At 43.7% G+C, this 23,052-nt stretch overlaps 1 protein-coding gene across 3 annotated transcripts in view; it reads right to left on the minus strand.

Moving 5' to 3' along the window:
• plpp3 (phospholipid phosphatase 3) overlaps nucleotides 1-23,052 on the minus strand; it is a 163,462-nt gene that overhangs the window by 47,902 nt on the left and 92,508 nt on the right. For 2 of the 3 annotated variants that reach the window (XM_070886810.1, XM_070886809.1), the window contains exon 4: nucleotides 22,315-22,372. In XM_070886810.1, coding sequence (XP_070742911.1) covers nucleotides 22,315-22,372 — 58 coding nt within the window. Of the gene's footprint in view, nucleotides 1-11,798; nucleotides 12,607-22,314; nucleotides 22,373-23,052 lie in introns of those variants that run through there. The other variant, XM_070886811.1, reaches the window with a different exon arrangement.

Raw genomic sequence — 23,052 nt, forward strand, 5'->3', positions numbered from 1 at the left:
TTCCACCCTACATAAACTTGAGCTCATCCAAAACTCTGCTGCCCGTATCCTAACTCTCACCATCACCCATCTGCTCACTGACCTACAATGGCTCCTGATCCAGTTGAAAAAGGACCTTACCCGAGATGGTGATCTTTGGATTACCAGTGAAAATGGGCTGGTAAATGACTCAATGCCATTTTCAGGCCACCAGCACACTGTTTACAACAGGTTTTCAAGTTACAATCAGCACTATGGTGTTCATAGATCAATCCAATCTTTGACCACAGGATGACCCCATATAACGTTTTACTATCATTAAAGTTCCCATTCTTTCTGGAAACCTTTTTTAACTCAACCCAACATTCAAATAGACCCCAAACTGTACATGGGAATGATGAGTATTATAATAATACAATTATAATATCAAACAAGTAAACTATACATCTAATCCACCAGGTGGCTTCCAGATTCTGGTTGAGGGTTTCCATTCCAGTTCACTTTGCCCAATCTCAGGTTGAGTTTCTTGTTCCGCTCTTGAAGTTTCCTTTCACACTGGCTTCAACATGTCAGGCGTTTTGATGAGGTTTCTGGCTGCCGTTCATTTTGCACCACTGGTATTCTGGTAGCAGTGGTTTTAAATGATGAAATCCTCATTCGTAGTACATTTTATGCTTACTTTTGTACATGAGAGTTGTGAAATTCTTTTGACGATTTAGTTTTCAGCAGTTGTTCTTAGGTGAGGAGTGTTGTTTTCGTTCTATGACCCAACAGCGATTACATTAGCCATGCTAGCTATGTCCAGGCATTTTATGAAAATCAAGCAGGTCTAGACCTTTCGCTTGCTGCATTAAGTTATTTTGCAACCTGAACAGCTTTTTTGGGTTTCCCATTGGATTGTGAGTACTTTGATGATGACGCTATGGGTTTGATTCCCGAGGCTTGGCTTATTTTTCTGAATTCGTATGCCTGTTTAACTGTTACATAAACTTCAAAGTGTCGTTTCCATTTTCACCACATGTATTTGACATTTCCTTCTAGTCTCGAGATCTGGGAGCTTTGAACCTTGCATTTCCGTCCCAGCTCTGACACCACATAAAGGTTTGTAGCCTATCTGAACAACAACTCTCTGGAGAGTGTCTGCAGCAAGTCTCAAGATTTATTCAAAATGTCTGTTTCCTTCTCTGAGAACACGGCGTTTATATGTTAACCTATCTGAGCACTACTTGGCTCTAATCAACTTTTTACACACCATTATAAGAACTTTCAGGATCAATATCACGATGCAACAACTCAGGGCTCCTTGCATGCTAAATATCAAAAGCAGCAGGCTGGAAACAGAGCAAAGCAATCTCAAAACCAATGCATCAGAGCAATGCTCTGCAGCCCTACCACATCCAGTTGAGAATGATGCTGGACAATCATGCAAGTGACAGGGAGAGGGGGAGGCTGCAGAATCCAGAACATGAGTATAAGGCCCTCTTTCAGACCCCTCCACCATCATAGATGCCAGTCCAGCCAATTTGGTTCACTCCATATGACATTAAGCAGCAGTTGAAAGCACTGGACCCACTGAAGGCTGTGTACACTGACAACATTCTGGTTGTAGTGCTGAAGGTCTGCTTCCACTCGTCTCCAACCAAGTTATTCCAGTGCAAGTAAGACATTAGCATTGAACCCACAATGGAGGAAATTGCTCAGCTATATCCTAGCTATAAAAAAAGCATGAAAAATCTAAACTGGTAAATTTCTCCTCGCAGCCTCCTCCCAATCATCAGCAAAGTAATGAAAGGGGTCATGAATCGTGCCAGCAAGCAATACCAACTCACCAATAACCTACTCACCCAATGCTCAGTTCAGGCTCTGCCAGAACGATTTGGCTCCAAATCTTGTCACAGCCTTTATCCACACAAAAATACAAGAGCTGAATATGAGAGAACAGCTGGGAGTAGCTACCCTTGCCATCAAGGCAGCATTCATCCAAATATGGCACATGGAGCCCTAGCAAAACTGGTCAATGGGAATCAAAAGGAAAACCTTCCAATAGCTGGAGTCATATCTGATGCAAAGGAAGATGGTTATGGTTGATGGAGGCCAACATCGCAGTCCCAGGACATCACTGCAGGAGCTCCTAGGGAAGTCTTCATGGCCCGACCATCTTCAGCTGCATCATTAATGACTTATCCTCCATCAGAAGGTCAGGAGAGTGCTGTTCGTTAACAATTCCATCGTGCTCAGTTCCATTCACACCTTCTCTGATAATGAAGCAGTCCATGCCTGCCTATTAGAGTACCTGGATAGCATCCAGACAAATATTCACACTATGTATGTGCCAGGCATCGGCAACAATAAAAGGTCTTTCCATCTCCCTCTGACCTTCAACGGCACTGCCACTTCGATGTCTCCCACCATCAAATACCCAGAAGGGGGATGGGGTCACCAATGATCAGAATCTTAACTGGACTGGCCATATCAACTCAGCGACTACAAGAAGATGGCTGAGGCTAGGTACTGTATGACAAGTGCCTAACCACCTGACCCTTTAATGCCTCTCCACCATCTACGAAGCTTAAGTTGGGAGTGTGATGGAATGTTTGCTAATCAGCTGCAAAAAGAAACTCAACAACTACCAGGACAGAGCAGTGTGCTTGATTGACACCCTTGTCTTTCGACTTATTGTCCACCACCTGGGCACAGTGCCTGCAGTGTTGCCGTTCTATAGGATGCACTACAGCAACTCGCCAACCTTACTTTAACAGCAATTTCCAGCTGCACAACCTCTACCATCAAAATGGACAATAGCTACAATCTGATGGGATAACCATCACCTGCAAGTTCCCCTCAAAGTCACACACTAGCTTTATGTGGCCATAGATTACCATTCCTTCACTGTCATTGGATCCAAATCTTGAAATGTTCTGCCTTGCAACCATCCTGGGAGTGCCACCAGCAAAAGGACTGCACTGGTTCAAGGAAAAAGACCACCAGCTTCTTCTCAGATCAACTAGGAATGCTTTGCCCGCATCAACAACATTCCGAGAACAAATTAAAAAATGGTAAGGATTTACACATTTTTCCTGGTTTAACAATATTTCTATCTCTCCTCCATGTAGGTTTGTGTACAGCCACTTATTGTAACACCAATGCTTCGCCTCACAGACCATCATTCAGAATCACTACTGGTAGTGCTTGTGACCATGATAAAGACTGATTTTGGTCATTTTATTTGTTCATCTACTTTTTTTCTCAATCACTACCATGTAGTTGCAAATAAATTCAAACTAAAGAAGTGCTCATAATTCACAGTATTGATATTTTTAATTAACCCCTACCACTCTTCTCAAAAGACCATTCCAAATGTTGATCACTCTCTATATAGACTTAGCCCATACTGCGATATGTGTGCGCACTAGGTCCGTGCAGCAGAGCTGGTCTCCAGTCATCTTGGGTAATCCTTGCCACTGGACCAAGACCTAGCTCTGTCAAGCCCATGTGGTGGCTGGTGTGCAATGCCACCACACGTTAAAAAAAATCCAAGAACAGGCATCTTCCATCCTTGAGGATGTAGTTCGGGTCCTTCACTGAAACACCTGTGAACTCATCCTTTTTTGGCCTGGAAGCAATCATCCTCGTTTCGAGGGACTGCCATGATGATGAGACTTAGCTTTTTCATCTTAGTTATGTATGTACTTGTCTTGCATGTCCAGCAGGTTCGTAAGGTAGACACAATCAGAGATGTGCTATCATGAGTTGGATTGCACACACTATATGTAAAAATCTGGTAAAAGTGCCTCTTTTAATTATTTATTCAGATGTCCCTCTGAGAAATAATCATCACGCATCATGAAATATGTCTCTAAACTATACAATTGAGTGACAAAACCAAAGCTGGACTGTCCAGCCTACTCTTTGTTCAGCAAAAGAGAATAAACACAATTATTGTACAATCACTTCTGTGTTTTTTAAAATAGTTTAAAGAGAATACTAGTCAACAACTGAAAGCACCTTTAAAGCAAACAGCTTTCAGCATTGAAACAGTATGTTGCTCAATAAAGTAGGTTTAAGGCTTGTGATTTGTTAGTAGTCTGAAATTGGCCAGCCTCTGGGACCTTTTATGTAAAATTGATGGTACTTGGACAGCAATTCCCGTGACATGGTAAATGTACAAACTCATGGGATTTGTTCTCCCATCCTAAATCGTTTGACCTAAGTGTACTGAAAAGATTTGATTTTTGACATTTTGGAACTCCAAATAGCCAAAATAAAGGGACACTGTCCCTTTAAAATGTCGACGTGAAAGGTTTCACAGCAGTGCTACTAACTCCGTAATAATTGGATTTACCTTTACGTGACCCCCAGATTCAATATTGCTCTATTCAACTAATGCAATGAATTCTTTTTTAATAAGCAATTAATAATCAACCGTGACACTTTGCAACAGAATGCACAAAGAGTTTGAATGAAAACATGCTGCCAGTCTCTCACAATCACCATTTGTTTCAGGCAAAACCTGTACGCTGACCGAGTCTCTGAAAAACCCACAGCAGAATAGGGACACGGTTTCTTAACATCCCCTAGCGATATAGCCATGAATGAAATACTGCAGTTTCATATTTCTAGTCTCTTTATTGAGGGGGGTGGGAAACCTGTTCCCTCCCTTTTCTCCCCCCTCCCCTTCATGCTCAAACAAAGTAAATGGTCTTACTTATGTATGAATTATCAGGAGGCTTGATAAATGAACACACGAGGGTCCAGAGGATTTGACATATTCCCTGTACTTAGCTGGAACACTGCCCTGCAAACTGAAGCAGTTTTAGCATCTGACTCTTTCATCACTAAGAGGTGATATTCAGGTCATGTATTTACGAATGAGGATCAAATTTCACCCACACATTACACAATTAAACCTCTAAAAGAAAATACTTGGGATAAGACTTAAAAATAAAAGGAAGCAATGGTGGAGACCTAGCATAAAAGTCACTTTACAGCAGTTTGGCAGTTAAAATTTGAAGGAATATCTTCACGGGAAATATGAGGTATGGGGGAAACCCCCCAGCCCCCAAAATATAGTTACACAATATTAAATGTGTGCATGTGTGTTTGATTAATAGAGATAAAAACAGTCATGGACCAGCAATATAGATTGTGATTGTAAACCAATACTCTGGAGTGTTGCTGAATTATATTAGTGTATTGGGGAGAAATTCCATACACTTTTTTTTATCTTCTTGGATGTTTTAGCAGTGATTTATCACCCCCCTCAGGAGATTAAGTAAATGGTTAGTCTGAGATGCTGTAAATTATATATCTACTATTGGAACAAGACAGTTAAATAACCTTTTCCTGGCTCATACTTACATGCTTATATTTAATTAATATTCTATTTTGCTTAATTACTTTTTATTTTAATATGGTATTACTATGGTGTCTTGCATAAGTCAAATAGACGTTTTTTAGCTGGATTGCCACATAATACGAAGTGTTATACTCCAGAGACTTGAGCACATAATCGAGGCTGACACTTCACTGCAGTATTGACAGAGTACTACACTGTTAGAGGTGCCGTCTTTTGGGATGAGAAATTAAACCACGGCCTCGGCTGCCTCTTAGATGGATGTAAAAGGTCCCATGGTGTTATATGAAGAAGAGTGCCGATTTTTCCAGGTGTCCTGGCCAATATTTATCCCTTAGCCAACATCACTAAAACAGATTACCTGGTCATTTATCTCACTGTTATTTGTGGGACCATGCGGTGCACAAGTTGGCTGCCGCATTTGCCTACATTACAATAGTGACTACATTGAAAAAGTACTTCATTGACGGTGAAGCACTTTGAGACATCCTGAGCTTGTGAAAGGTGTTGTATAAATGCAAGTTCTTTAGGCATTATTATAAAATGGAATTACTGCCCACAGCCTGTTTTAATTCATGGTGCAGATTTAGCAGAACGTGATGCCAAAGGGCTCGGGGGAATCTCTGTTCCTGACGAGAATTTTTAAAAGTATAATAAAACAGGGTAATCTAGAAGATACCTGTTGCTGCTTATGATGAGTATATTTCACCATTGAAAACTAATATATTCTGATCACTATTGCACAACACTTTTGCACGTGTAGAACATGCATTGCAAAGGACAGGATACTCATGGAAATTGGTGGCAAAATCACATTAATAGATTAATAGCAGCAATTACTAAAAACAAATTATTGTGTAGGTCGAGGTTAAAGTGCAAACACATTTGCCTATAAAAAGCCATTGTAAGATAAACAACAGTGATAAACCTCACAGCACATTAAAGGCTATGAAAATTGTTCATTTTCCAGTGTTTTCATATCAAGGGAAACTAGGGACCTGGGACAACATGCTGACTGATATGAGAATGCTTCCATATGGAAGGCAGTGTACACAACTGTGGTAGCTGATGGTATCTCCTGTAAATAGAGAGCAAGGTTCAAACAAATGCACCAGGCCTAATACACAGCAACTGTTATACATGTGCCAAACCATGTAAAGTATTCACTGGAGACCAGAGTTATTTGGCATCGCTAAGTGTAATACAAAGGATCAACACCACTGGGACTTTAATTATGCAGTAAATTATTTTCAAAACATTTAATGAGTCCTTTTCTATCTATCTGTAGGCATGGAAGAATCATTCTGAAGTCAGGTTACATATTTGGAGAGCCTAGCTTCCAGAAAATAAGAAAAAGTTTACATCAAATTAAATTCATACACTGGTTTGAATGTTTTCAGCTTTTGATGGATTCAGATGTCACAGGATACAAGTTAAAAATGAGCACGTTAGAAGCAAGCAGTGTTTTATTTTACACAAAGGTTAATACATCTGTGGAATAAGTTACTAGGGAAGACCACTGAAGCAATCTGCATCAAAGGATTCAAGGGAGGGGTAATTTTCAACTAAAATGGAGCTTGCAATGCATTAATTGATCGTAATATGTTTTATTGATTATTAATCTTTTGCTTGAATTAAAATGTTTTGAATGATACCTCCTGCTGATTACTATCTACCTCCCTCCCTCAGAACACCACTTCAAGAAGCACTGAGAGTAGCAAGAGCACAGAATATACTCTGGATGGGTCTCTTCAATGTCCATCACCAAGAGTGGCTCGGTAGCACCACTACTGACCAAGCTGGCCGAGTCCTGAAAGACATAGTTGTTAGATTGGGTCTGCAGCAGGTGGTCAGAGAACCAACACGAGGGAAAAACATACTTGACCTTGTCCTCACCAATCTACCAGTCATAGATGCATTTGTCCATGACAGTATTGGTAGGAGTGACCAGAACACAGTCCTTTCGGAGACGAAATCCCATCTTCACACTGAGGACACCCTCCATTGCATGGTACTACCAATGTGCTAAATTGGATAGATTCAGAACAGATCTACCAGCTCAAAACTGGGCATCCATGAGGTGCTGCGGATCATCAGCAGCAGAAGAATTGTACTCCATCACAATCTGTAACCTCATGGCCCAACATATCCATCACTCTACCATCACCATCAAGTCAGGGGACCAACGCTAGTTCAATGAGGAGTGTAGGAGAGCATGCCAGAAGCAGCACCAGGCATACCTAAAAATGTAGTGCCAACCTGATGAAGCTACAACACAGGAATACATGCATGCTAAACAGCAGAAACAGCATTCTATTGACAGAGCTAAGCGATCCCACAACCAACGATCAGATCAAAGCTGTGCAGTCCTGCTACATCCAGTTGTGAATGGTGGTTGACATTTAAACAACTAACGGGAGGAGGAGGCTCCATGAATATCCCCATCCTCAATGATGGCAGAGTCCAACACACGTGCAAAAGCGTTCACAACCATATTCAGCCAGAAGTGCCGAGTGGATGATCCAGCTCGGCCTCCTCCTGAGGTGCCCAACATCACAGAAGCCAGTCTTCAGCCAATTTGATTCATTCCACGTGATATCAAGAAGCGGCTGAGCACACTGGATACAGCAAAGGCTATGAGCCTCGACAACATCCCGGATGTCGTGGTGAAGACCTGTGCGCCAGAACTAGCTGCACATCTAGCCAAGCTGTTTCAGTACAACTACAACACTGGCATCTACCTGACAATGTGGAAAACTGCCCAGGTATGTCCTGTCCACAAAAAGCAGGACAAATCCGATCCAGCCAATTAACGTCCCATCAGCCTACTCTCAATCATCAGCAAAATGATGGAAGGTGGCGTCGACAGTGCTAATCAGTGGCACTTACTCACCAATAACCTGCTCACCGATGCTCAGTTTGGACCACTCAACACCAGACCTCATTACAACCTTGGTCGAAACATGGACAAATGAACTGAATTCCAGAGGTGAGGTGAGAGTGACTGCCCCTGACATCAAGGCAGCATTTGACTGAGTTTGGCATCAAGGAACCCTAGTAAAATTGAAGTTAATGGAAATCAAGGGGAAAACTCTCCACTGGCTGGAGTTATAGCTAGCACAAAGGAAGATGGTTGTAATTGGTTGGAGGCCAATCATCTCAGCCCCAGGATATCACTGCAGGAGTTCCTCAGGGCAGTATCATAGGCCCAACTATCTTCAGCTGCTTCATCAATGACCTTCCCTCCATCATAGGGTCAGAATTGGGGATGTTCTCTGATGATTGTACAGTGTTCAGTTCCATGCGCAACTCCTCCAATAATGAAGCAGTCTATGCTCGCATGCAGCAAGATATGGATGCCATTCAGGCTTGGGCTGATAAGTAGCAAGTAGCATTTATGCCAGACAAGTGCCAGGCAATGATCATCTCCAACAAGAGAGTGTCTAACCACCGCCCCTTGACATACATCGACATTACCATTGTCGAATCCCCCACCATCAACTTCCTGGGGGTCACCATCGATCAGAAACTTAACTGGACCAGCTACATAAATAATATGACTACAAGAGCAGGTCAGAGGCTGGGTATTCTGCAGTGTGTCTCATCTCCTGACTCCTCAAAGCCTTTCCACCATCTACAAGACACAAGTCAGGAGTGTGATGGAATACTCCCAACTTTCCTGGATGAATGCAGCTCCAACAACACTCAAGAAGCACAATACCATCCAGGACAAAGCAGCCCACTTGATTGGCACCCCATCCACCACCTTAAACATTTACTTCCTCCACCATCGGTGCTCAGTGTGCACCATCTACAAGATGCACAGCAGCAAGGCAACAGCATCTCCCAAACCCGTGACCTCTACCACCGAGAAGGACAAGGGCAACAGGTGCATGGGAACACCATCACTTGCAAGTTTCCCTCCAAGTCACACACCATTCTGACTTGGAAATATATAATTGTTCCTTCATAGTCGCTGGGTCAAAATCCTGGAACTCGATCCCTAACTGCATCATGGGAGCAGCTTCACCACACAGACTGCAGCAGTTCGAGAAGGCGGCTCACTATCTCAAAGGCAATTAGGAATGGGCAATAAATGCTGGCCTTGTCAGCAACGCCCACATGATGTGAATGAATAAATTTTTTATGGTTTTATTGGACATGGTGTTCGTACAGCCAACTGTATAGTGATCATTTGAGAAGTTTCAAAGATCTGATCTAGATTGCATTTTGAACCTGGAAGTTATTCTGCAGCTGTACAGAGCTCTGGTTAGACCCCATCTAGAGCAACGTGTTCAGTTATGGGCACCGCACCTGAGGAAGGATGCACTGGCCTTGGAGGGGTGCGCCATAATGACACCAGGGTTAAAAGGGTTAAATTATGAGGACAGATTGTATAGACTAGGTTTGTATTCCCTTGAGTATAGAAGATAGGGTGATCTAGTTGTGGTGTTTAAGACAATGTGATGATTGTTAATGACTGCCAATCAAACTCTCTTGCCCAGAAAGTAAACAATTATAAAGGGGGGGAAATTGGGTTTCTATGCTGCCCGTTACTGCCGGCAGTAAACGGCAAATGCCTACCGTCGTCGGTAAGCGGCGTCGACGCCTCGACCTAAATTGAGTCGGCTCTTTGGCAGAGGCGCCAAGAAGCAACACTGCGCCAGCTAACGCCACCCATGTGGTGACGTCATCCAGTGTACAACGCCTCTTTGACACCTCTATTGCGATATTTGCTTTGTACGACTGGCGTACCGGCGTGCAGCCAGGAAAAAGTTGTCGTTAAAGAGCGCATCTCGGGCAGAATCGCCCACAAAGGAAGGTAAGTTTTTCTCTATATATTTCTGCATTTTTTCATTCGTTTTAAGAGTGGGGAAGTGCGTGTGTGGATCGGAGAAGTTTTAGTTCTTTTTTTTCTTCCCGTTTTTTTCTAGCATGGCGGCAGCCTCCTGTCAGGAAATTCCGTCGGCCACCTAAGCTCCCGGCTGAGGATGAGTGTGCAATGCCACTTTTTAGTGCTGCTCTCTCATCTTTGGGTGTAAAAATTGAATTTAGGACTTTGAGACTGCGCCTAACGCCTGGCGGTAAAATCAGCACTCAGGCGGTGACACCGCCTCAAAAACAGCAGTACCCAATTTCTACCCCTAAGTGTGGAGTCTCATTCCTTCAGGTTGTGAACTGTTTTAGGAGATTTTAAAAATGTCAAATTTAAAATGTAATTTTTTTGATTAGTGTCTCTTTTTCCCTCTCTCTTAATTAAATCTTTCTTTCCCTCTCTTTACTTCTCTTTCTGTACCTGATTTGACATTGAATTCACCCACTCTGATTCACCCTCCTTCTCAGTCCTTGCTCTGTTTATTTCTCAATCCTAAAACCAGAGTTTAAAGAGATACATTGTTGTCCAGTTGTTCACCAAGGTCCCAGATATTTTCTTGCCCTCGCTGAGCCATTATTACCTCAACTTCCAGCAACTTTGCGGGCAAAGATCTTTAAAACCAAAATGTGCACGAATAAGTCTAACGGAGCACACCGCAAGATACCCTGCTCCGGCAAAATCTGGCCCATTAACAAATACAAAATCTCTTCAAATCTTAGATTTGACTAACTTTTAGGGAATGGGGACTTTTCTTTAAATTACAATTCTACATTCTGGGAATTAACGGTTTTTAAATCAAAGCAAATCCCTACGGAAGTAATTTAACTCCCAGCCTGATATTCTTTGCCTGTCTATAACTACTTCTTTGTATATTTGCGGAGGAACTCTTGCCCTTGTTTTGAAGCCTGTCAGTTGAGTGCTGGATATCATTCAGTATTCTACCCTCAATGCAACTCAGGGTCTCATTATGCCCTGCTATTATTAATATCAGGGACATAATGGAATATCCGCAGACAAAGAGCATTATGTTAGGAATTAGTTGCAAAAGCCCTTTGTAATGTTTAGGATTTACAAGAACAATTGACCATTTTATTACTACGGCCTTGGAAGAATGTATCTATTGCTTAAAATCTCTATGCTACTCTGCATTAAAACATATTATAATGAGAAAAGGCATTTGAGTTATTGCAATACCATTGCTCTGAACTGGTAGGAGTCTGACCCCAATTTGAGAAGCTTCATAAATCAAGCCATGTGAAGCCTAGTATCTGGGCAGCATCAGTAAACCTAATCTGGTGGTAGGGTCAAATTTTTATTCCGCATTCCAGTGATCTTTAACCTCACATCATAAAGGGAAAGTAGTTAAGCTTACAACTGTATATTGCTAATTCTATTTAACAGCTTTTGGTCTGAAGGGAGTTTTCCTGTGGTAAGAATTTTTTTAAAATAAAAGAACAAAAACATTCATTCAGATGATTCAAATGACAAAGAATGTCACACAGAAATTCTGTTTTACATTTAAAGATACATTAAACTTTTAGTCATTATAATGTGGTTTTATTTCAGAATGATGAATCTCTCCAGAAGTATACATTATATATACACAGCTTAGTTCATGTTCAATTCGAATAAATAATGTACATTTGTGCTCTGCAGTTTCATCTGGCACTCTAGGCTGAAACTTGCAGTTTGGGAACAATTGAATGCAAATGCTTTACGGTGCATGAATATTTGCACTATTTGTTCCTGCAGTGGCTTATATAGGTGTCTGGGGAGACAATGCGTGAATTATAGTTATTAGTGTCTGTATGCTTGAGGTAGATTATGAGTCTATAAACTGTAGAACTAACTGCAAGCATATGGACATCAGCATATGCACAGCGATGGTATAAGACAAACAAACATAAGTTTGAAACAAGTTAACTCACTTTAGTGGCTAATACCATTATGTGTTTTCAGGATGTTGTGCATAGAAGAACTCCACGAGGCTGAGTACTGTGAGCTAAATTTAGTGTGACCTTAGTCTTCTTCATGACAACTCCAGAGTGCGTGCAGGTGACCATTAGGACTCCAACAGTCACGCCCTCTGGTGGCAAGTATTACATAACATCACTCCCCATCAAAGCCTTCGGTGCAAGTTATTTACAAGTTGAGGTGATCCGGAACCCTTTGCTCCCTGGTTGATCGTCTAAGTTCAAACCCTGGCGTGTTGAGTTGGCTGGACCATTGCTGTACTGCGGCGCGGCTGGTCTAACCGGACTATCAGGAACGGTGGGTTCATCCTCATGATTGACAGCGAGGTCGATTGCTGGTTGGGTGTGTTTTGATGGATCGTCGATGATGATGTCCTCTTCAAGTCGTTCCTGGTCTGGCCCTTTTGGTCTGATCTAAATGCTTTCTGCACGTTTGGACATTTAACAGTTTGATTATCAACACCCTATTCCCTTCCTTGGCCAAAACAGTGCCAGCAACCCACTTGGGATCATGATCGTAATTCAGGACAAACACAGGGTCATTAACATCAATGTCACGTGAAACAGCCGCGCGATCGTGGTACATGTTCTGCCGGTGTCACCGGGTTTCCACGTGATCATTAAGATCCGGGTGGACTAGGGGGAGCCTGGTTTTGAGGACTCTCTTCGTTAACAATTCTGCCGGTGAACGAGTGGGGTCACGTCCGGTAACTGAGCAGAATGCGAGACAAGCGGGTCAGCAGTGAGCTGTCTGTCACGCGTTTCATGCTCTGCTTGATTATTTGGACTGCCCGCTCCGCTTGACCGTTAGACGCAGGCTTAAACGGAGCAGATCTGACATGCTTGATGCCATTGCGAGTCATAAACTCGTTGAATTCCGAGTTGATGAAACACGGTCCTTTGTCGCTGACCAGGACGTCGGGCAAGCCATTAATAAAGGATGATATCAGGGCAGTTGTGAGAGACGATATTGGCTCGAATGAACAAAATGTTGAATCATTGTGGGTGGAGATTAGAGATAGTAAGGGGAAAAAGTCACTGGTGGGCATAGTTTATAGGCCCCCAAATAATAACTTCATGGTGGTGCGGGCAATAATCAAGGGAATAATGGAGGCATGTGAAAAAGGAACGGCAGTAGTCATGGGGGATTTTAACCTACATATCGATTAGTCAACTCAAATCGCACGGGGTAGCCTGGAGGAGGAATTCATAGAATGCATACGGGATTGTTTCTCAGAACAGTATGTAACAGAACCTACAAGGGAGCAAGCTATCTTAGATCTGGTCCTGTATAATGAGACAGGGAAAATAAATGATCTCCCAGTAAAAGATCCTCTCGGAATGAGTAATCACAGTATGGTTGAATTTGTAATCCAGATTGAGGGTGAGGAAGTTGTGTCAGAAACGAGCGTACTATGCTTAAACAAAGGGGACTACAGTGGGATGAGGGCAGAGTTGGCTAAAGTAGACTGGAAACACAGACTAAACAGTGGCACAATTGAGGAACAGTGGAGGACTTTTAAGGAGCTCTTTCATAGTGCGCAACAAAAATATATTCCAGTGAAAAAGAAGGGCGGTAAGAGAAGGGATAACCAGCCGTAGATAACCAAGGAAATAAAGGAGAGTATCAAATCAAAGACCAATGCGTATAAGGTGGCCAAGGTTAGTGGGAAACTAGAGGATTGGGAAAATTTTAAACAACAGCAAAGAATGACTAAAAAAGCATTAAAGAAAGGAAAGATAGATTTCGAAGGTAAACTTGCGCAAAACATAAAAACAGATCGTAAAAGCTTTTACAGATATATAAAACGGAAAAGAGTGACTAAAGTAAATGTTGGTCCCTTAGAAGATGAGAAGGGGGATTTAATAATGGGAAATGTGGAAATGGCTGAGACCTTAAACAATTATTTTGCTTCGGTCTTCACAGTGGAAGACACAAAAACCATGCCAAAAATTGCTGGTCATGGGAATGTGAGAAGGGAGGACCTTGAGACAATCACTATCACTAGGGGGGTAGTGCTGGACAGGCTAATGGGACTCAAAGTTGACAAGTCCCCTGGTCCTGATGAAATGCATCCCAGGGTATTAAAAGAGATGGCGGAAGTTATAGCAGATGCATTCGTTATAATCTACCAAAATTCTCTGGACTCTGGAAAGCAGCTAATGTAACGCCTCTGTTTAAAAAAGGGGGCAGACAAAAGGCAGGTAACTATAGGCCAGTTAGTTTAACATCTGTAGTGGGGAAAATGCTTGAAATCATGTTTAACTAATTTACTAGAATTCTTTGAGGATATAACGAGCATGGTGGATAGAGGTGTACCGATGGATGTGGTGTATTTAGATTTCCAAAAGGCATTCGATAAGGTGCCACACAAAAGGTTACTGCAGAAGATAAAGGTACGCGGAGTCAGAGGAAATGTATTAGCATGGATAGAGAATTGGCTGGCGAACAGAAAGCAGAGAGTCGGGATAAATGGGTCCTTTTCGGGTTGGAAATCGGTAGTTAGTGGTGTGCCACAGGGATCGGTGCTGGGACCACAACTGTTTACAATATACATAGATGACCTGGAAGAGGAGGCAGAGTGTAGTGTAACAAAATTTGCAGATGACACAAAGATTAGTGGGAAAGCGGGTTGTGTAGAGGACACAGAGAGGCTGCAAAGAGATTTGGATAGGTTAAACAAATGGGCTAAAGTTTGGCAGATGGAATACAATGTCGGAAAGTGTGAGGTCACCCACCTTGGGGAAAAAAACAGTAAAAGGGAATATTATTTGAATGGGGAGAAATTACAACATGCTGAGATGCAGAGGGACCTGGGGGTCCTTGTGCATGAATCCCAAAAAGTTAGTTTGCAGGTGCAGCAGGTAATCAGGAAGGCGAATGGAATGTTGGCCTTCATTGCGAGAGGGATGGAGTACAAAAGCAGGGAGGTCCTGCTGCAACTGTATAGGGTATTGGTGAGGCCGCACCTGGAGTACTGCGTGCAGTTTTGGTCACCTTACTTAAGGAAGGATATACTGGCTTTGGAGGGGGTACAGAGACGATTCACTCGGCTGATTCCGGAGATGAGGGGGTTACCTTATGATGATAGATTGAGTAGACTGGGTCTTTACTCATTGGAGTTCAGAAGGATGAGGGGTGATCTTATAGAAACATTTAAAATCATGAAAGGGATAGACAAGATAGAGGCAGAGAGGTTGTTTCCACTGGTAGGGGAGGCTAGAACTAGGGGGCACAGCCTCAAAATACGGGGGAGCCAATTTAAAACAGAGTTGAGAAGGAATTTCTTCTCCCAGAGGGTTGTGAATCTGTGGAATTCTCTGCCCAAGGAAGCAGTTGAGGCTAGCTCATTGAATGTATTCAAGTCACAGTTAGATAGATTTTTAACCAATAAGGGAATTAAGGATTACGGGGAGAGGGCGGGTAAGTGGAGCTGAGTCCACGGCCAGATCAGCCATGATCTTATTGAATGGCGGAGCAAGCCCGAGGGGCTAGATGGCCTACTCCTGTTTCTAATTCTTATGTTCTTATGTTCTAAGCCATGGGTGGCAAACATGGCCCAAAGGCTTTCAATGGTGGCTGCGGACATGCAAGATGACATGATTACACATTCAATCCATTTGGAGTAAGCGTCCACAACCACTAAAAACATCTTTCTTAGAAAGGGGCCGGCAAAATCAACATGGATCCTGGACCACGGTTTGGAGGGCTATGACCACAGACTCAGTGGAGCCTCCCTTGGTGCATTGCTCAGTTGCGAGCAAGTGTTGCACTGATGCACGCATGACTCCAAGTCCGAGTCAATGCTGGGCCACCAAACATGCGACCTGGCAATTGCCTTCATCATGACAATGCCTGGGTGAGTACTGTATAGGTCGCATATAAACGTTTCCCTGCCTTTTTTTGGCAAAACCATGCAATTACCCCATAAGAGACAATCCGAACTGGATGGACATTTCATCTTTGTGTCGGTGAAACAGCTTAATTTCATCTTGCATTTCCCCGGGAACGGCCGACCAGTTCCCATTTAGGACACAACTTTTTACTAATGATAGCACAGGCTCCTGGCTTGTCCAGGTCCTGATCTGTCGAGCTGTGACGGGTGACCCCTCGCTCTAAAAAGCATCCATGACCAGTAGCAAGTCTGCAGGCTGCGCCATTTCAACCCCAATGGTGGGTAACGGTAGCTGGCTGAGTGCATCGGCACAGTTTTCTGTGCCTGGTCTGTGACAGATAACATAGTCATAAGCGGACAATGTTAGTGCCCATCTTTGGATGCGGGACGAAGCATTGGTATTTATACCTTTGCTCTCTGAAAACAGCGAAATGAGCGGCTTGTGGTCAGTTTCAAGCTCAAACCGAAGTCCAAATAGGGATTGGTGCATTTTCTTAACCCCAAATACACATGCTAACGCCTCGTTCTCGACCATACTTTAGGCTCTCTCAGCCTTTGACAGATGTCTAGATGCGAATGCAACCAGTTGGAGGTTGCCCGACACATTGGCTTGCTGTAACACACAGCCGACCCTGTACAATGAAATGTCCCAAGCTAGCACAAAATGTTTACATGGGTCATAGTGTACAAGTAACTTATTTGAACATAGCAGGTTCCTGGCCTTCTCAAAGGCTGTGTCTTGAGATTTGCTCCAAACCCAGTCGTCACCCATATGTAGCAACATGTGCAAAGGCTCTAACAACATGCTCAACCCGGATAGAAAGTTACCGAAATAGTTGAGGAGTCCCAGGAACGAACGCAGCTCCGTCACATTCTGTGGTCTGGGTGCATTCTTGATGTCCTCTGTCTTTGCACCCGTGGGCCTGATGCTGTCTGCTGCAATCTTTCTCCCCAAAAATTCGACTTCTAGCGCCAGGAAAACACACGGAGCGTTTCAGCCTGAGTCCCACTCTGTCTAGGCGACTTAGAACCTCTTCCAGGTTGTGTAGATGTTTGATGCTGTCACGACCAGTGATCAGGATGTCGTCTTGAAACACAACGGTGTGCGGAACAGATTTCAGCAAACTCTCCATGTTTCTCTGGAAAATGGCTGCAGCCGAGCGAATCCCGAAAGGGCACCTGTGGTATATAAACAGTCCTTTGTGTGTGTTGACGCACGTCAGTCTTTTCGAAGATTCAGCCAGCTCTTGTGTCATGTAGGCAGAGGTTAGGTCCAGCTTGGTGAACGACTTCTCCCCCCGCTAACGTTGCAAACAGGTCATCTGCCTTGGGCAGCGGGTACTGGTCCTGTAGTGAGACTCGGTTAATCGTTACCTTGTAGTCTCCGCAGATTCTGACTGTGCCATCGCTTTTCAACATGGAACAATTGGACTGGCCCACTCGTTAAACTCGACTGGCGATATGATTCCTTCACGTTGGAGTCTGTCCAGTTCGATCTCGACTTTCTCATCATGTACGGAACCGCCCGAGCCTTGTGATGGAAGGGTAGTGCATCGGGGCCTAGATGTATCTGTACCTTGGCACCTGTGAAGTTGCCGATGCCTGGTTCGAATAGCATGGAAAACTTGCTCAGCACTTGAGCACACGAGGTGTCATCCACTGAAGATCGTGCTTTGATGTTGTTCCAATTCCATCTAATCTTTTCTAGCCAACTTCTGCCGAACAGCGTTGGGCCATTGCCTGGAACAATCCACAATGATAGGTCATGAACAGCTCCATCATACGACACCTTCACTGCCGCACTTCCAATGACTGGTATGAGCTCTTTGGTGTAGGTACGCAGCTTTGCATTAATCGGGCTTAGTTTGGGCCTTTGTGCTTTATTGCCCCACAGTTTCTCGAAAGCCTTCTGGCTCATTATTGACTGACTCGCATCCGTGTCCAACTCCATGGATACTGGAACTCCATTTAATTTGACTTTCAGCATTATAAATGGGCTCTTGGTGGTGAAGGTATGTACCCCATACACTTCTTCCTCGGGTTGAGTTGCCTGTACTGCATGATCCATTCCAGATCGATCATCCTCTGCCACGTGGTATGTCACAGCACGTTTACACATTCGCTGGAGGTGCCCCATTGTTGCGCAGCCTTTGCACATGTAGTGCTTGAATCGACATTGATGGGCCCGATGATTACTCCCACAGCGCCAACACGCTAATGGATTTACATTCACCCTCGATGGCGGACTCTGAGTCATCACAGGTCTTGCAGCCGCAGACAGATAGGCCCTGGCATATGCAGTTCGGCCTGCTAGCGACGTCATTTTATGCACAGTACTTGCCGGTGAGCTTCGATGTTGAGAAGATATCTGTTTGGTGTTATTGACAATGGCCATGCATGCCTGGGCGATCGCGATGGCCCTGCTCAGGTCTAGGGTTTTGGCAGCCAGCAGCTTTCGAAGAATGACCACATGGCTGATGCCCAGCACGAAAAGTCCTGCAGCATTTGCCCCAATGCAGCTCCAAAATCGCAAGGTCCTGCGAGGCGTCTCAGGTCAGCGACATAATCCACCACGTCCTGGCCCCCGGAGCGATGGTGCGTGTAAAAACGATATCTGACCATGAGGATACTCTCCTTCGGCTTGAGGTGGTCCCGAACCAGCGTGCACAACTCTGTATATTCCTTCTCCGTTGGTTTTGTTGGTGCAAGCAGATTCTTGATGAGGCCGTATATTTTAGGCCCACAAACGGTGAGGAGAACCGCCCTGCGCTTGGCCGCATTAGTGTCTCCTTCCAGCTCGTTGGCCACGAAGTACTGGTCGAGATGCTCAACGAAGGCTTCCCAATCATCACCTTCTACGAATCTCTCTAATATTCCAACAGCAGCCATGGTTGTGTGAAGGTTCGTATTCTGTTACTCGTCGCCAGTTGTTGTGTATAGAAGAACTCCACGAGGCTGAGTACTGTGAGCTAAACTTAATGTGACCTTGGTCTTTATTACAACTCCAGAATGCCTAAACAACATGGCAGCCAACCTTTTATACTGGTCCTACACGTGTGTGCAGGTGACCATTAGGACTCCAACAGTCGCGTCCTCTGGTGGCAAGTATTACATAGTTACATACATAACACAGGAGATTGGGTTTGTCACTTATCAAAGGTAAACTTGAAATAAAACTAGGATTTGAGTGCTATTTGTAACAAAAAGAACAAAGAACATGGCTAAAGCAATGTTAAAAGAATTATAGGAGCATTGTTATCTGAATTCAGTGTGTGTGACGAGAGCTTAGCCTTATTCCTTATACAATGGATTAAAGCTCTTATTCAACAGGTATAAGGGATCACAGACATGATTAGAGAGTGGCATTGCTCAAAGAAATTCTTTAGGCTTACGATACAAAGACAGATCTAAGCAAGTACATTGGTGACAGTAAGGAATGTAAAATCCATTAGAATCAGTGAAGCTCAAAAGACTGCTCATGGAAAACAAAAGCAATTAGGACAGACTGGGTAAGATGGTTATCCCACCCTACAGAAACAACTCAGCGTTACTCAGAGAAGCGTCCTGTTATTGGCCAGTTACATAGTTTTGAATGCACATGAAGATATTAATTACATTTATTATTTCCCAAGCTTCAAAGTTTTGGAGATAAATTTGCATTTGAGAATTACAAGAAGATTGTGTATCCAGTACCCTCAGTGGCTTTTCCAAGTTAATTTATGGTCTGCTTTTCCCTCAGTAATATTTATCCTCTAGTTTATACTGTGTTTACCCTGGAACCCACCCAGCTTCGCCCTCTGTGACCTATGCAGTCTCTCCTCTGTCTCTATGGTGTCTGTTTATTATGCCATGTACTGCTGATTACATACACAAAGAAATCACCCTGTGCCCCCTATGTGTTATCCACAACACTTAAAAGCCAGAGAAAATGGCATTGCGCAATTTGTTAAAGTGTGAAGTGTTACTTTTGTTCACTGGCTGATACAAGTACAGGACATCCAGGAGTGCCAATACTGGAGACACTGGTGCTAAATCTGTACGGACCAATCGCAGCAACCTAAAAATATGCAAATGTTATCATAGCAAAACATGAAACAAAGGCACATGACCATGGAGCTGTGCAGCAGGAGACAGAATGCAGCATTGTGCTCCTCTTGAATGGCTGCATGTTACCACATCCATCCAGGGAAAAAGTTTTAATAGAATTAGATCATAGCTGCTGAACAAGAATGTTATATTGGATCCTCAGGTGGGGAAGACCAGTTTAAATCTTGCCTGACATTCACCCTCTGACTGTCCCAGAAGAGAGTTTGTCTCATCCTGATGGCCACCTTTGTGTGCGGCTGCATCAAGCTGTGCACAGACCCCCGGTACGCAAACACCAAGTGTCACTATGTGCTGAGGTTCTACCTGTCCCCGCTGCCGCGAAACGCCCCCACCAGTTGCACCATGCCTGTCCACCTGTCCTTCGTAGAAAAGTTTTTCAGAAAAAAACCCTTTGACCACAAGGCCATAAAACAGTGGTCGGCACGTAAGGTCCTTGATGCCCTACGAAAGAAGGAGAGGGTGGACCCTGTCAGGTGGTTCCCAAGCAGACTGTCGAACTCGTCTGGCAGAACATCTCATCACCAGAGCTTTCACACAAGCACCAAGGCGTAGCTTGTTTGGCGGTGAGGAGGGCCCTACCCATTAGATGCACAGCCGGGGTTCCAGAGACACGGCACTCTGCCCGCGAGTTGGCTGTGGTGCAGACGAGACTGTCATCCATCCCATTTGGGATTGCCCCTTTGCAAGGCAGGTCTGGAAGGAGATGCAATGGTTTCTATCGAGGTTCATCCCAAGCAGCTCCGTAACACAGGACTCTGTGCTCTATGGGCTGTTTCCAGGGACACACACCGAGACAGACATCATCTGCTGCTGGAGGGCCATCAACTCGGTGAAAGACGCACTTTAGTCTTGCCGAAACTTGCTGGTCTTCCAGAGCAAGGAGAGGTCCACGTCTGCGTGTTGCAGACTGGCACAATCCAAGATCCAGGATTACGTGCTGAGGGACGCACTAAAAATTGGTGCAGTCGCCTCAAAGGCACGGTGGGGAAGAGCCACAGTTTAAAGCCCTTCCGCCACGATAAACCCAGGGGCTGGAATCAGTATAAAACTCCCCTCGGGCTGTACTTGTAAACGTTTTGTATACATAGAGCACCGTGATCTGAAAAAACCTATGTAGTGCCATGTATAATGCAAGTTCTGTTTAGTAATGTATGTTGCAAAGAAATGTAACTGTACCCGCACGCATTCCGTGTACTGTATAGTGCCACTAGTAAGTTAATATGATGACTGTATTACAATGTATCCTGGATTGTACTGAAATGTACCTCGAAATGTAAAGCAAGCAAATGTATTGAACGGAACTGCCGTCAGCATCCAAATGTATTGTATGGAATTGCTGACCGCATCCAAATGTACTGAACTGCTTTCCAAGGTATTGTGCAAATTTTTATATGAATAAAGTATATTTTGAAATTTAAAAAAAAAAGAAGAGAGTTTGTCACTCTCTGCCTTGTCATTTGGCAGTAGAAACAGGGGAGGGAACATACAATACATAAATGCCAAGCTCACCAAAAACGGGTAAATGTCAAAACTCTGGTGGCATAAGCAAAAACCCACCAGGCACTGACATGTGAGACCAGAACTAGGGCCATCAATATAAGATAGTCACTAATAAAAGGGAATTCGGGAGAAACTTCTTTTCCCAGAGTGGTGAGAATGTGGAACTCATTACCCCAGGAGCGGCTGATGGGAACAGCACAGATACATTCAAGGGGAAGCTAGATAAACACATGAGGGAGAAAGGAATAGAAGGATACGTTGATGGGGTTAGATGAAGAGGGGTGGGAGAAGTCTCGTGTGGAGCATAAAGACCGGTAAGGACCTGTTGGGCTGAATGGCTTGTTTCTGTGCTGTAAATACTGTGTAATACTGTGTACTACATACTGGTATCACTGCCATTGCCTGGAATCTGTCACAGTGATCATCCACAACCCCCAGCCATCCAGTGAAGCTTAGTTACGATCACAACAGAACCTTTAGAACTTACCGTGTACACTGTGAAGGTATTGTAACCAAAAAAACAACTATGATTTTAAAAGCATTACACCGTCAACAAAATGGAGACCTTAAAGAAATTCAGATCCCTGGGTACAGACTTCAGAAAGACAAGTGAAACATGAAATCACTTACCGCTAAATACAACATGGTATACAATGAGAAGGAGGCGTGCCCTGAAAAGAACGACTTCCTGGAAAACAAACCAAACAAAACAAACCAAAAGAATGCTTTAATAATCAGGCGCTTTTACGGCAATCTGGGCTAGCCCAAGCACATTTGTCTTAGCCAAATTTCCACCTACCTGAAGTTTAAATTACACAGAGAGGGAAACCCCTTCTGGGAAAGGTCAATCTAGTTAGATTAATCTCACTGCATGTGTAATGGAACAAATGCATATACTCCCAATCTACATAAAATCAATCATTTTGAGAAGTGCTTTGAAATGTTTAGGCATGATAAAGCACGATGTGAATATAAGCATTATAATATTACTACAGTCACAGTGTGCATGTACCCACAATGTACACGGTGCTCTCTGGGTGTAATTTGTATTGGAATCTTTTAGTGTATTGCACAAAGCTAACAGAAGAAATCAGAAGCAAAATCATAGTTTTGGATAAACAGAAGGTACATCCATGAAGTATGCAAATATTCCATGGTGACACAGTTGCATTAATATATGAGCACTTGATACCAGGACTGTGTCTATGTCATAGTGCTGTACATGCCAGGGCATTTTTGTTCCTCAAATGTGCACTGCAGGCACAGGGTGTACACCCTGTGATAGTCTGTCCATTCATACTGGAAAATCATGGGAAGCGCACCTGCGATCTGCTCACACTGGCTCTAGCTATCCTCCGGGTGAGCATA

The sequence above is a fragment of the Pristiophorus japonicus genome, chromosome 8 (assembly GCF_044704955.1).
Source record: "Pristiophorus japonicus isolate sPriJap1 chromosome 8, sPriJap1.hap1, whole genome shotgun sequence".
Taxonomy (NCBI): domain Eukaryota; kingdom Metazoa; phylum Chordata; class Chondrichthyes; family Pristiophoridae; genus Pristiophorus; species Pristiophorus japonicus.